Source organism: Hermetia illucens, chromosome 4, assembly GCF_905115235.1.
Source record: "Hermetia illucens chromosome 4, iHerIll2.2.curated.20191125, whole genome shotgun sequence".
NCBI classification, from domain to species: Eukaryota; Metazoa; Arthropoda; class Insecta; order Diptera; family Stratiomyidae; genus Hermetia; species Hermetia illucens.
In genome coordinates this window covers 154,952,685-154,967,113 of record NC_051852.1, presented here as the reverse complement: position 1 = coordinate 154,967,113, position 14,429 = coordinate 154,952,685, and the positions used below count along the sequence as shown (strand labels likewise).

Here is a 14,429-nt window from a genome sequence, read left to right as displayed (position 1 = left end):
TGCTAGTTAAGTTGCATGGTCTGTGGCATACGAATTGCAACTTGGGGAAGCATCCTAGTTGCAGGTCTATCGGTTAAGGGTATTGTTTCGGTATTGGGAAATCGAAAAATACCTCGCTTAGAATGGTTTCTCAATGTCTAATCAGAGAAATCGGAGCAATAAACAGTGCATATACCAATTACCTAACCGAAAATCCAAGTTTCTCAAGAACCGAAAAAAATCGCTTGGGTCCCTAACCCTGTATAAACAATTTTTTACTGACCTAATTTCGGCAGGACCACAGGGAATCGCATTACAAATATTCGAATCATGATCAGAGCAACTCAGATAGTGATTTTCAAACCAGTTCCCGTTGATTCATTCAGAAGATGTAAAGCTGCTAATTGCAGGAAATATCAGAAGAAAAAAATGCAAATGTAGACATGCAATCTCTGATTTATAACCAGTCATGCAAGAAAAAAAAACTTTATGAGGAAGCTCGGACGATTTTAGAAGAAAAAAAAAACCCAAATTCTCACGCCCACACAATAGAAATGATTTTCCCTCAATTTTACGAGAAAAATTATATAAAGAGAATCCCCTAAAGATAAGATGGCATAACTTAATCATTTTGCAAATTCCGTCCAAAATATGAGACGACGCACCACGCGCCGGAAGTTTTCTGGCTAACTTCGCTGACCAAAATTCCGGTAACACTTTCGTTGAGCCGCTAGAATCTTCGGTGGCCAATCTCTGAGTAAACAGTTCGAAGACTCTAGATGTTTGCCAACAGATTCACACTTGACCGCAAATTCGACAATACACAAAAGACCTCCCACCCGGTGTTCCCCCCAAAACCTGATTATCCATCAACCCAGGCGAGTATCAGGTACGTACTTTATGCTTTTACTAGAGCAATGGTGACGTACTACCTAATGCCGAGTTCACTGATAACAGCTTTGTACGCGCCAAAAGTAAAAAGCTGATAAGGTCACGTGAATCCGCCAAGAAAATCATTACAACTCGAGACATAATCACCTAACGCCAGATGGAAATATCTTTTCGTCCCAAAGAATATGCGTAATTTCGGATTGCGAACATCATGAGCGTAGCTCACCGCAGTTGAATGGAGGAGGGGAACAATTTCGTGTTGCGAGCATCTCATCACCGCCTCGTTCCGGGCGCTTAAGAACCCGGTCAAGACCACATTCAGAGGAAAATGCGCGATCTAAAGATTGGGGCGAGCAACACCTGTGAACGTGGTCGGCGAAAAACACACACAAGCATGTCATTGAACCCGGCGCGCTGAAAACGCCGAACACAGACAATTCAAGGCCAAAGACGAGTCATTATGTAGGATTTTAGTAGGCCATTCTCACTCACCTGAGAAGCTTTTCGGGGGATCTGATAAGTACTTCGGGACAGAGCGTTGTAAATCCAAAGTCTGATAAGGCGCGCGGTTTTGTATCTCAACTACTTCCTTTCACACATCACACACGGGACATTCAGAACGGAGAGTCCATTGTTTGCAACCGATAGCACTTGTGCAAAACTCCAATTTCTTTGGCACACAAATAATTAAGAATTCACTGAACAATATAAAGTTGTTGCACACTCTTCACATTTCCTAGCGCTCCGGCACTATTTCATCTAAAATTTGGCTATGCACACGAATATTTTCACTGACCGTTTCACTTCTAATGCTGAACTGCATCTAAAACAAAACACTCAACGCACGCGACACATCCTACGGAAGCACAAACAAACCGAAAAGAAGAAAGAACAAATCTGAAATCTGTATCTGTCGCTCCGTCCCTCCTTAGCTACTTCAAAATGTCATAGGAATGGTTCGTTGGATTGAATGTTGTGTACAGCGGTTATCATATTCATTCAAATTTAAATTGTTTGTTGAGCATTAAAACGATTACAATGGGTGTAGCAAAAGGTGTTCTCTTTTATAGTTTCCTTAGTAACTCTCCCTTATGAGATGAGCGTTAGACCATAAAGATCTTAGCTGAAGTGCCACGGGGGGTGAATTCTTCTTATGAATTTGATAAGGGATGTGTACATTAAGACTTTGGTACTGGTTTGGAGATCTCTAGATGTCTAGAAGTCTTTTTAGCATACCTGTGGGTCTAGCGGCTTCCCGTAGAGTCTTGCACGATTACGGTTTACGATGACGGATTTTGCTGTGGGTATGTGTACTTGAGGTGGGGGAGAGACAAAGCCTCTGAGCACTCAGACCTTAGTGGTCCATTGCACTCGATTCCCCATAACGGAATATCCCGGATTCGTTTATGTATCGCAGAATTTCCGTTAGTGGATGTGCTGCTATCCGCTGCAGTTGGAGCACATCCACACCAAAAATCTGATGTTTGATGCGTCCGTAGGCGAGGCACTCACATATAAAATGTTCCGAGGATTCCGCTTCCTCATTACAGGATGGAAACGTATCATCGTGGATAATTCCTATTCTGAACATATGCCCAGCTATTGAATTATGGCCAGTCTTCCTGCTTTTCGACAGGATAAATTTTGCAGCATGTTTGTTTGGTTCTCACAGGAAAACTTTGGTTTATCTAGCAGCATTAAAGCTTCGCTGCCTGTCGTTATGGGAAACTTGTCCCCAGTTTTTGATAGCAGCATCAGCCAATGCTACCGACAGCCCAATTGCGGCTTAGAGGGTCGAATAACGTAAGGCGACATGGTACTGCCCTTCGGGTAGCCGTCGAAGGGACACACAGCGTCCCTACTTTTTATTGCATTGAAATTGCACCCGGTGGTTCATTAAGTCGCTTGAGCTCTTAATTGACGGTGGTACCAGCAAATCGTCGAGACCGATGGGGATTTCGGCGCGCGACTAACCGAATGTCCTTTTCGGGAAGCAAACCTTGAGCGTGACTGCGATCGATGTCAAACTATATACAGTTATCGTAAGTTTGAACACGACGTTTACAAGTGCCGCCAGGGGTTCGAAGCCCGTAATGATGGTGGCGAGTCTACAATCGATTTTGCGGACACCCATGACCTTGTACTTACGAATACATGGTTCATCAAACGATTGCCTCATCTTTCTACATCTTAGAGTGGGAATAGTCAAACGCAAACCGACTATATTCTCATAAAAAGCCAACATTTTACCACTGTCACTGATTGCAAAGTCTTTCCCTATGAGACCATCGCACCTCAACATCGGCCGTTGATTGCATTTCTGCGAATTAATTCACCAATAAAACAGCGTGAGGAACGCACTGGCCCGCCGCGCATTAAATGGTGGCGATTTGGTGAGAAGAAAGAAGACACGATCTCACTCATACGATTACCGACCATTACGAATGTGGAAGAATCGTGGAACCAAATGAAAGACACGATCCACGAAGTTATCTCTGCAACCCTCGGCGTCATCAAGCCGGGTAAGCGGTACATCAACCGAGATACTTGGCTTTGGAATGACGATGTTAAAATGAAGGTCTGTGAGAAGAAACGCCTCTACCACAAATTTCTCGACGATAAAATGCTTGCTAATTGGCAAATTTATAAGAATGCCAAACGGGAAGCAAAGAAAGCGGTCGCTGTCACCCGAGCGAACCTTTCCAAAGATCTTTATGATAAACTGGGCACTCGAGATGGCGAGAGAGATCTGTATCGACTTGCTAAACACCGAAATGAACGCACACAGGATATCGAACACTTCTGTTACGTTAATGACAAGAATGGTACTTTGCTTACCAACCGTCGAGCCACAACGGATAGATGGCGAAAATACTTCAACCAAATTTCAACTGAGGGATTTGCTCATTCTCCACTTTCACAATAATTGCCGACATTTGGAGCAGTTCCACTTGTCAGCGCAACTGGTGCTCAAAGGTGGCGGCGTGGAAGATGGAGCGGCAACCCTATCGGCCAAACCAAAACCAAGTGGTCGAGGAGAACCTCCATAGTGGTGGCACCGGGAGACGCTGTAATCACTTTGGTTTGCCGGCCGTGATTCAGTAGGCGAATGCTCCAAAGGCCTAATCAGGCCGATCAGACCCGAGTCTGCACGGAGACTCATCTGAAGTGGCAAATTGGTCACGAAACCTTACCAGGGATATACTGGTACCATGGGAACCGGGAAAGCCCCTGGACTCACATACTTCGGGTGAACTCTTGTTGTATGTGAGGACAGCTCGGTTATTTGCGGTTGGCCCCTCTAGTGGGAGTTTCATGGTGGTTGTGCTCAAGCGAGAAGAGACCTTTAGGCCTCGGCGTGATGTTGCGTTTCAACACGAGTGCCGTACTCCTTAGTCCGCTGGAGATTTAGGTAGGTCTTGCATCCACCAATATGAATGCTAAACCATGCACTTGGTATAGACTGGTACCGTTGTTGCTTGTCTCAGCGGGGCTCTGATTGTGGTCACAAAATCAATCCGTGTCTTAAGAGGACCGTGGGATTAAGTCTCACGACAGGTGCCTACGTAAAACACTATGGGCTTCACTGTCAGCGCAACTGAAGTCGAGGAGGCAATAAAACAAATGAAATCGGGGAAAGCGACAGGACCTGACGACATCGCATCTTAGCTCTGGAAAGCGGAGAGTTGGGACCCAACGCTGTGGCTCAGTGAATTCTTTAATCGGGTTATTCAGGAAGGAAGAACACCATCTGACTGGCAAAAAAAGTACCACTGTTCCAATATGAAAAAAGAAAGGTAGTCCAGTCAAATGTTCAAATTACCGTTTGATTCCGGTTACTTTCCCATACCATGAAAATTTTTGAACATATTCTTGACAGCCGTACTCGCGAAATCGTTGAAATAATCGTGAATCAAGTCGGATTTGTCAAAAATTGTGAAATTACTGACGCAATACATGCTGCGTGGTTACTCATGGAGAAACTCCGTGAGAAGCATCGCCCTCTTTACATTGCATTTCTGGATCTAGAGAAAGCGTTTGACCGTGTGCCACACGAACTTATCTGGTATGCTTTACGACAACACTTAGTGCCAGAAGAACTCGTGCGCTGGGTTCAATTGTTCTACCACAATCCGAAAAGTAAAGTTCGAAGTATGGCGGGTGTATCAAAACCGCTTCATGTCTCTGTTGGTGTTCATTAAAGAAGCGCCCTCTCACAACTCCTCTTTGTTCTTGTTATGGACACTGTCACACGGAACATCCAACGTGCAGCGACCTATACATTGCTTTGTATAGATGATGTTTTCCTAGCACCTAATAGCAAAAATGATCCTGGGCAATTTGTCCAAAAATGGAATGATTGCCTCATGCAATGCGGTACCAGATTGAATCTAAACAAAACTGAATTTTTGACTACCGATCCCCATGAAACAGGCACAATCACCACCAGCGGCAGTGATCTGCCCCACCTGTGGTCAACGCTATCAACCAATGGAGAACTGCATTATGAAGTTGCTTCGCGCATTAACGCAACCTGGATGAAGTGGCGTTCCACAACTGGTGTCCTTTGTGATCGACGTATCAACGAACGTCTCAAATCTAAAATTTACCGCAATGTCGTTCGTCCTGTCGCTCTCTATGGTTCTGACTGTTGGCCGACTATAAAAGACAATGAACGGTGTCTTGCGGTAATGGAGATGAAGATGTTACGTTGGACTAGTGGCGTGACACGTTTTGATCACATCCGAAATGAGGATATCCGCGATCGTTATGGGGTTGCACCGATCGTGGAAAAGTTGCGAGAGAGGCGTCTTCGATGGTATGGTCACGCAATTCGTGCCAAAGAGAATTCACTTGCCAAGATTGGTCTGAACATCGAAGTTGATAGTAAACAACCAAAAGGCAGGCCGAAACAACGATGGCTTGATACGCTGGATGGGGATTTAAAAACCTCGAGATTGCACCCAGATCAGGCATTCGATAGAGCCAAATAGCGAAATAGATCACGAAGACCCGACCCGGCTTGTGAACGGGACTAAGGCTGAAGAAAAAGAAGAAGCTGTTTTCGGTTGTGATTTTCGACCCTAGGTAGGAGAAATTTTCAACGGCATCAAAGTTGTAGTCTCCTATCTTCATTGCGTTCGTTTGACCAGTTCGATTCCATGTTGTTCGTTCTTTGGTTTTTGACGTTGACGTTGCCACTATGTACTTCGTCTTGCCTTCATTAATGTGCTCCCCGAGATCTCGCGCCAATTACCACCTGCTCGATCTGGATGAAGGTAGACTGTACATCTCGGGTTGTTCTTCCCATGACGTCAATATGGTCAGCGTAGACCAGTTGTTGGGTGGACTTGCAGGGGAGGGTGCCCCTCGCATTTACACCTGCATCGCGAATCACATTCTCCAGGGCCAAATTAAAGAGGACGCATGATAAGGCATCCCTTGTCTTAGATCGTTGTTGATGTTGAATGGCCTCAAAAATGATCCTGCTGCTTTTATCTGGAGTCGCACATTGGTCAGAGTCATATTTGACCTAGTTTAGATTAAGTCTATCAGCATCAATTAGCCTGTACAATATGTGATATCTGCAAATATTAACTTCTCCCCAGGATAATGGATACCCTGCTGTAGCTCCTGGAGGACAAAAAAGTCTTCGTGCAACCATTTGCGGACGACCTAGCCGTAATAATTACCGGCAAGTTTGCAGACACAGTATGTGACCGCTTGAATGCAACTCTGCATGAAATGCACAGTTGGTGCCTCCGCAATGGACTCACGGTGAAATCTAGGAAGACTGGACTAGTTATGTTTACTAGGAACGTCAGGTAGCTATACGCTACCTACCTTAGCAGGGGCGGAAATCCAGCTGACACAAACAGTCAAGTACTTAGGAGTACATTTCGACTCCAAGTTAACGTGGAAGCATCATATCCAGGAACAATATCAGAAATCCTGAAGGAGCCTAGGGCCACTAGAGCGGCATTTTTGTTGTCCCTTAAGAAGTGGGACATGAAAACCCTAGTAGGCCTTTAACTGGACACTGCTCCTTAAACTACCATATGAAAAAGATTGGGGTAGTGCAGCCAATATGAGGAGGAGGAGGAGACGGCCCTGCAATCTTTATGCAGCTGCCCAGCATCCTCAGATCTCAGACGAAGACACCTTGACAAGGTTTTTTCAATGAAGAATCTGGACACTCTCTCCCTCTGGAAAATGTTCTAAGATTCGCTAAAGCCTGCGAACGCCGTAGGCTGGAAGCCATTGAATCGGCAACTTACGAGGATAGTACAATGACCTGAGTGCTCCCTGCAGTTAACTAAACTAAACTTCTCCCCTGAATTAAGGTGCCTCCTTCTATCAATTAGGTTCCACAATCCCACAGTCGTTTTCATCCCTCCCGTCTTTGGTCACTGTTTATGCGCGGTAGTCCTTTCTCGGGTTGCTATCACGTTTTCCAGTATGGAGTACTATTTCCTGTTGTTTTGTGCTATCCGTTTATTTAGTTGTAAGTTCTAAATTATTCTTAGGTTCAAGCACATGCTACGTCAAATGAGCATTGACATTCACCACTTTTTCACTTTATATCATGTAACCGGCTACGCCGGATATTCCCGCAGATTACGCTTAAGCTTTCAAGTTAATACGTAGTTATATATATTTTTTATACCGTACATGTATTTCTGTTTCTTTGCTCAACAAATAAATCTGAATCTATTATGTCCATTGTGCTATAGCCTTAATCCAACAGCTGTCCCCCAGCTGACCACCCCGCGACTGTCAAACATGTAAACATTGAAAACGAAGGCGAAGGTCGATCCTCCACACGAGACCCGACCGAGAATGACGGGCCTGAAGCGCTTTTACCAAATTATTCACGCTGCCAGTCCGGACGACCGCATTAGACGATTATCAGTGGGACGTTTACATCCACCCCGATATCATTATCTTAAAATCAATAGTAAAGCAACGACCTGCCACCGTCATTAAGTGGGCAAACAGCTCTCTGGTCCCAGGTTAATTAAAAATCATGCTCAAATCGGTTTCTGTTGGTCGCAGTATTGTCGCTGCGTTTGTGAAGTCTAGTTCGGCCCCGCTTGCTACGCGTTATAGGATTGCTACGTTCACAAGTATGGTGACTCCCAAGCTTATTCCATTCTCCGAGGATTTCTTCTTCAGGCAGGTGAGAGCCGCGTTTTTATCTGTTTCATTTGAAATGATAGTGAAAGTGTCGCACTTTCTCCAGCTATTCGACACAAAGAGCAGCACCTACACGTATTTGCTGGCAGATACCGAGACGAAGGAGGCAGTGCTGATCGACCCAGTTGTGGAGCACGGCAAACGGGATGCACAGCTCATCAAGGATCTTGGACTGACATTAAAATATGCAAGTAAGTATGCGCAACGCATTTATCCAACTGTCAGGGCCACTTACAAGCAATTAATCACCCACAGTGAACACTCACATGCACGCCGACCACATAACTGGCACTGGCTACTTGAAACAACTGTTGCCCGGTACGTTGAGTGTTATCTCGGAAGCCAGTGGCGCCAAGGCCGACAGACATCTAAGCGATAACGAAAAAGTACAATTTGGACGGCACCAGATCGAAGCCGTGGCCACGCCCGGCCACACAAATGGATGCATGTCGTTTATTGTGCACGAACAGGGGCTCGTCTTCACCGGGGATGCGCTTCTGATTCGGGGCTGTGGACGCACCGACTTCCAAGAGGGCAACTCGCGGACTTTGTACAACTCCGTTCATGACAGAATTTTTTCGTTGCCAGATAATTTCCAAGTGTATCCGGCTCATGACTACAGGTGGGCATGGGCTAAACTTATTAACAAATCAGTTACTTTTTGGTGAAATGGCCCAACAAGAAAAACCCCATGAATTACTTATTGCACTTTTTTTTGCAGAGGACAACTAGCCAGTACCGTAATTGAGGAGAAAACGTACAACCCTCGGCTGACAAAAGACATCGAAGCGTTTGTGGATATCATGGAGAACCTGAATTTGCCCAAACCGAAAATGATAGGTACGTCTGGACTGGCCAAATGTTCGTTATAGACAAAAAAATGACGAATCTAATGCGATCTTTTTCAGACCAAGCCGTTCCAGCTAACCGGGAATGTGGACTGTACGATATTCCGGCTGACGATAAGTAAATTATGGCCGAATAATTGCCCCTGAAGCTGTTGCTCAATTTAACGATGAATGGATTTTTGAAATAATCGTAATTGCACTTGCACCGGCACAGCTACAAATTAATTATTGTTAATCTGAATAATCAAGTCAAGTCAAGCCGCCAGGGTCGGTCAATGGTTGTTTTGATCCAATCCAAGAAAGTTGGTTTAGATTTAGTCTAAGCAGGAAAATGTGCTTTTGTATTTTATATTAAAAAGACAAATGTTTTGGCACATATTCACCTCAGAAAATACATATTTTACTACAGATTTAGATATTGTCTTCATTTATATTTCATTTACGTTATATTAGGTGTATAGCTTTGCTTCCGCCGTTTTTCGATAGATGGCTTTAGCTGAGGGACGTTGATCGACATTTGTCTGCTGCTCCAAAAGCAACGACGGAAGTGATTTCTGCACCGTGTCGTAGCTGGAGACGAAAAATGGAATCCCTTCAATAATCCAAAACGCAGAAAATCATGGGGTTTGCCCGACCAAGCTTCCACATTGGCAGCCAGACCCAATATTTTACGGCTTTAAATTTTGTGAGACCAGCCCGGTGTTGTTTACTGCGAGCTACTAGAACCATTATAGGCGAAAAATATCGAACTCAACTGATGCATTTTCGGCGGACACTTAACAGTCTTAGTTCGAAGAATAGCACGTGATTTTGCTGTATGACAATGTAGCGCGACCAGTGAAAACGTACTTGGAAACGCTGAAATGGAAGTTCTACCCCACCCGCCGTACTCTCCTGACATTGTTCCGTCTGATTACCTTTTCCGATCAGCAGTGCATGAGCTGGCCGATCAGCACTTCGGTTCTTACGGTGAAGTGAAAAATTGGATCGCCTCAAAGAGTGACGAGTCCTTTCGCGGTGCGGGATTCGTTTGCTACTGGATAGATGGGAAAAAGTAGTGGTCAGCAATGGACAATACTTTCAATCATAAATGTACTAACAATTTTTGAAAATAACGCCTTAAATTTTGAGAAAAAACGTCGAAGGAAAGTTATACATCTAATACTTTGAATGCTTCCGCTCCAACCGTTCACACAGAGGATAAAATTAGACTTTTCAGATCCAACGACTTCTAAATTTCAAGATTTCACTCAGTAACAGGAACAATTTACACTTTGGAATACAACTGCTTATAACTCATTGAAACCGTCAAGAAAGGAATGCGAGTATCCTACGTATGGTCTCCACTGAAGCTAATTGATCAATTCAGAACTCAAAAAGTTTCCGGGATACAGTTGGAAAATTCCGAATACAAAATCGAGGGGTGGATAAGGGATGATTCCTCCCGAGCGGAGTTTCTTTAGGGGTCTGAAATAAAAAGTTAAACCAAATTAGATAGATATTTTGCTATTCAAGAAAAGGACCAGATTTTTAAGATTTTGTGTGAAACAAGACCTTATTAAAATCGGTTCAATATCTGTCTGTCTCTCTGTCCGCCTGTCTGTCTGTGTGTCCCGATTTATTCGGAAACGGCTGAACGGATTGTCCCGAAATTTGGTGAGAAGATGTTTTTTTTATCACCGAATATAGTCAAATAAAAGCGTTTGGTTAGTACTTTCAGAAAGTAATCTTAGTTCCGATACCGGGTGAAACATAGAGGACATAGGGCTCAAAATGTGTGCCCCAAAAAGAGAAACAGGTCTCGTTCTCAGAACCTACTCTACCAAAAAATCTGAAAAAATCACAGTAATGCATTTAGGCCTAAAAATAAATCCCATTCCGATATCTGCACAAATAAAGTTAATAATAGTTTATTACCATTTTGTTTAAGAATCGAGGGATTCCTAAGACCGCCATCCACTTAAAGGCGGACCGGACCAGTTGGAAAGCAACATGCTTTCACGGTTGTGGTCCACGGAACCCTCATCCTTGGACAAGCACCCAAGTTGCGAAATTTATGACTTGCGGTGTCGTTCAGGGCAGAGGCGATTCGTTCCTTAAACAAAATTTTAGTTTAGTTTCGGCCGACTTAGGCCTAAAAATTTTACAAAGCGAATTTGACGTGTTTTTGAATTAATAAAAGGGAGCAAATACCACCTGGTAACCACTTCGGTCACGGTGCTCCCAGGGCAGAGGTGAGGCAGCGTCTGATGAGTTGAGCGTATAATCAATAGTAAGAAAAAAAACTTATGCTGGCTGACGCTATTGATCGCAGGGCAGGAGCAATCTCATCAAACGCTGCTTCACCAGCGCCCACACTAACATCCGTGTCCTGCGCAGATGTCGTGCAAACCGCTTCTGACCCTGACTTTAGCGGGTTCGCCAGGAAGTCGCAATAGACTTTATGACAATGGAGTTAGACATCAACTCCATTATCAGCCGGGCTTGCAGGCACAAATTCGACGGGCGAACATAAACCCAACATAGTTATTCTGTGTGAAACCAGATCGAATTATAGATACAACTTTTTTTTCAAACTTTTCCGTACAACCCGACCTTAACCCAATCCCCAGCAACGTGGCACGACCATTCTTATATCCGACAAATTACTGTCCTTACAACATTTCCCACCTCCAAACAATTTCAATTCTACTGAATTCACCATTATCTCTTGCGTATTTTACAGTCTTTGTAGTGTCCATCTACTGCCTTTCTTTCTGCGCCTCCCGCCAAATCCTAGATTCTTATAATTGGCACTAGACACATGTCCACTGTCCACTCCACTGCTGCACCATAATCCAGTTTTCTTCATCTTCAACAAGGAGTACCCCCACTCCTACCTCGACCATTTCCTCGTCTCAGCAGTAATGTTACTGTCATCTACAATTCCCCCATCCCACTTTCCCTTCCCTTAAAACCGTCCATAATCCTCTAGATTCAATTTCCCGGCAGGGCTATACGCCCCAACGTGGCATCAGTCCCTGGCCTCCAGAAAGCTAACTGGAAACGCATAAATGCAGCTCTCAAATTAAAATTACAACCTCTCTTACGTCTCCACCGATACCATTGACTATCGACGAACTGAACCCGTTCCTTCAATTACCGCAGTCTAATCGCCCACCCCAGTGATATTTTTGAAGATATCAAATAAAAGAACACCCTTCGGTGGTGACTATTTAGAAATAGATATTCTTTCCACACCTCCAAGATGAAATCTGGTCGCTCTACAATAGCCTCGTCAACACTGAGCTGAACATTGCCACATATTGGGTGTTCAGAAACGCCTATCCCCGCCTTCCCAACAATATACCATTCATCCCCAATACATCGCTCTGCCCGAAAATGTGAACATCCTAGCAGACCACTTCCTCCTGTACTCCTTCCACTGCTGTACCATCTATCTCCACGAGCAGCGTTTTAAAAACGAGGTTAACGAGCCCATCTCTCTTTCACGTCATTCTTCCTTCCTTGGTAAATCAGCACGAGTCCTCAACCCCTACCTCTGCAACGCCCCAGTTTTCCGTCGACTGGAAGGGTTATCGCATTGTCCCAATATCCAAAAAAAAAACATCAAAAAACTCCCGGCAGCTGCATGACTATCCCGATCCTATCCTCCTCCGCCAAATTCTTCCAGTGGATCATGAAATCCCACATAGACGGGTACTGTTATACCAACAACGACTTCCAGTTTGCAAACCTGTCTAAATTCTTCTGGATATAAACCGAATACTTCCGCAATAGCCGGTCTCCTCGATATCAGGGAGGGTTTCGGTTCCGTATGGCAGTATGAACCACCTTTTAGTTTTCTGAGATCCTAAACTTCCATTTACACTTCTGCAAGCTAATACTTAACTTCCTAGAACGCCGGGAATCCCAAACCACGCGGTGGTATTGGGGGTTTAACGTGCGTATGTACCATGTAGCCATAATCCCACGGTCCTCTTCGAACATGGATTGATTTGGAGACTAAAATCAGAACCCCGCCATGACTGGCCCAGCAATAGCGATTTGACATCTCTGCCCCAACTAAGGGGTGCGCTCCCGAATTGCAAATTGCAACTCCACGCTTAAGTCCGCAAGGAGCTCTGCTCGCGATATGGGCACAACCACCATGAAACTCCCACAAGAGAGCCACCTGCAAATAACCGGGCCCAGAACATATACCCCAGGAATTCTCCTTTAGAGTATGCTCTCAGAAAGTCATCCCGGTTCCCATAGTACCACATAACTCCCGGTGAGGCTTCGTGGCAAGAGGCACTTCAGATCAGTCTCTTGCAAACTCGGGTTTGATAGCCTTTTTCCTTTTCGCTAATTTCTTCTCCTTGTTTATCGCCGACCGAAGCTATTCCTAAATCCCTAGAAATCCAAAACGATCCACGGAAATACTCATTTATCGCCAAAAATGTGGAGGGACATCTTTTCCCTGTCCCTCATGCTCTTAACTTCTTGACCAAGTGTAAACCCCATCCCAACCTACTCATTACCCACACCATTAAAATCGAGTTCGTTAGAGAGCATCTTCTACGAACTCTGTCCTCAACTACTTCTAGCACTCCAATACCAGAACCGCCTTGTTGATCCTTAGGGTAGAGTAGTCTATTTCACGAGTAACTTCTCTCAGTCCCAATTTTAGAAATCTTCCCATCATTAGCACCCATCCTACTTTCTCATGGTACTTTGCAGGGCAAAGCTCTGCTCCACGATCAAAACCGCTAGTTAGCATAAAACTTTTTTTGGGGCAGGTATGTTAGGCGATGCATATCTGTAACTGGTATATACGAATATTTCGACGGAGTTCGAGAGGATGCTGTTTGCTTGCTCTCCATCACCAGTGGTTACTGATGACTAGCACAAATCCAAGGAAGCGCAGATTATCGTTGGATTTTGTACAGTTGAACAAGGAAAGTGTATAGCATTCGCTATTATCGCTACTGTGGCTACAATGTAATTTCATTTTAGCTACGAATAGAGCCTTTAGGAAACCTGCATGACTTAGAACGGAGAAGTTCAGAAATTACTGACGATTTCATCACCAGGGAAGAGGCATCTCTTCAGAGACTGTCTCACCTCTGACATGCGGAGCAGCGTGACCGAAAATGGACACAGCGCCTTGCCTAATAATTTCTGGTGACGAATCTGCCTTTCTTTTCTCAGGCGCTCTTGTTTGCAAGATAAAGTCAGTTCCTCCAATCAGTTTTTCTTTAACTGTGTTGTATCCTGTTGGCACTTCCCTGAGAGCGAACTAACATGTGATATTCTCTTGAGGATTTCATTTTCCTACTGAAGTTCTCTAATTTGATTGCTAAGCTCTAAAGTAAGTTTCTCTAACCTGCGATGGTCCCGATAACTGACTGACTGAGAGATATACTGTGACTGTGGCGCCTCCTTGTTGATTGTCTGATAATGAAGCCGATGGTGATTAGGATTAGTGCCAATGCAAAGTATCCAACTGCGTAATGATTTCGACTGGTATTT

General features: G+C 44.4%; 2 protein-coding genes across 2 annotated transcripts in view; one reads left to right on the top strand and one right to left on the bottom strand.

The window, feature by feature from the left end:
- The window catches only part of LOC119654435, a 114,533-nt gene extending 112,741 nt beyond the window's left edge, over nt 1–1,792 (bottom strand). The window contains exon 1 of the mRNA XM_038059834.1: nt 1,363–1,792. The gene's annotated coding sequence lies outside the window, so the exon portion shown is untranslated. The remainder of the gene's footprint in view (nt 1–1,362) is intronic.
- Nucleotides 1,793–7,680: 5,888 nt separating this feature from the next.
- On the top strand, nt 7,681–9,325 carry LOC119655921 (persulfide dioxygenase ETHE1, mitochondrial). The gene is made up of 5 exons (XM_038062089.1): nt 7,681–8,050; nt 8,114–8,258; nt 8,323–8,689; nt 8,789–8,907; nt 8,976–9,325. The coding sequence occupies exons 1-5, from the start codon at nt 7,898–7,900 to the stop codon at nt 9,035–9,037; spliced, it is 846 nt and encodes a 281-aa protein (XP_037918017.1). The 5' UTR covers nt 7,681–7,897; the 3' UTR covers nt 9,038–9,325.
- The last annotated feature ends 5,104 nt before the right edge of the window (nt 9,326–14,429 follow it).

Coding starts and splice junctions, on each gene's coding strand:
- LOC119655921 (XM_038062089.1), top strand. CDS start 7,898: ATGCTCAAATCGGTTTCTGTTGGTCGCAGTATTGTCGCTGCGTTTGTG. Junction 8,259..8,322: donor ACTGACATTAAAATATGCAA/GTAAGTATGCGC, acceptor AATCACCCACAG/TGAACACTCACATGCACGCC. Junction 8,908..8,975: donor GCCCAAACCGAAAATGATAG/GTACGTCTGGAC, acceptor GATCTTTTTCAG/ACCAAGCCGTTCCAGCTAAC.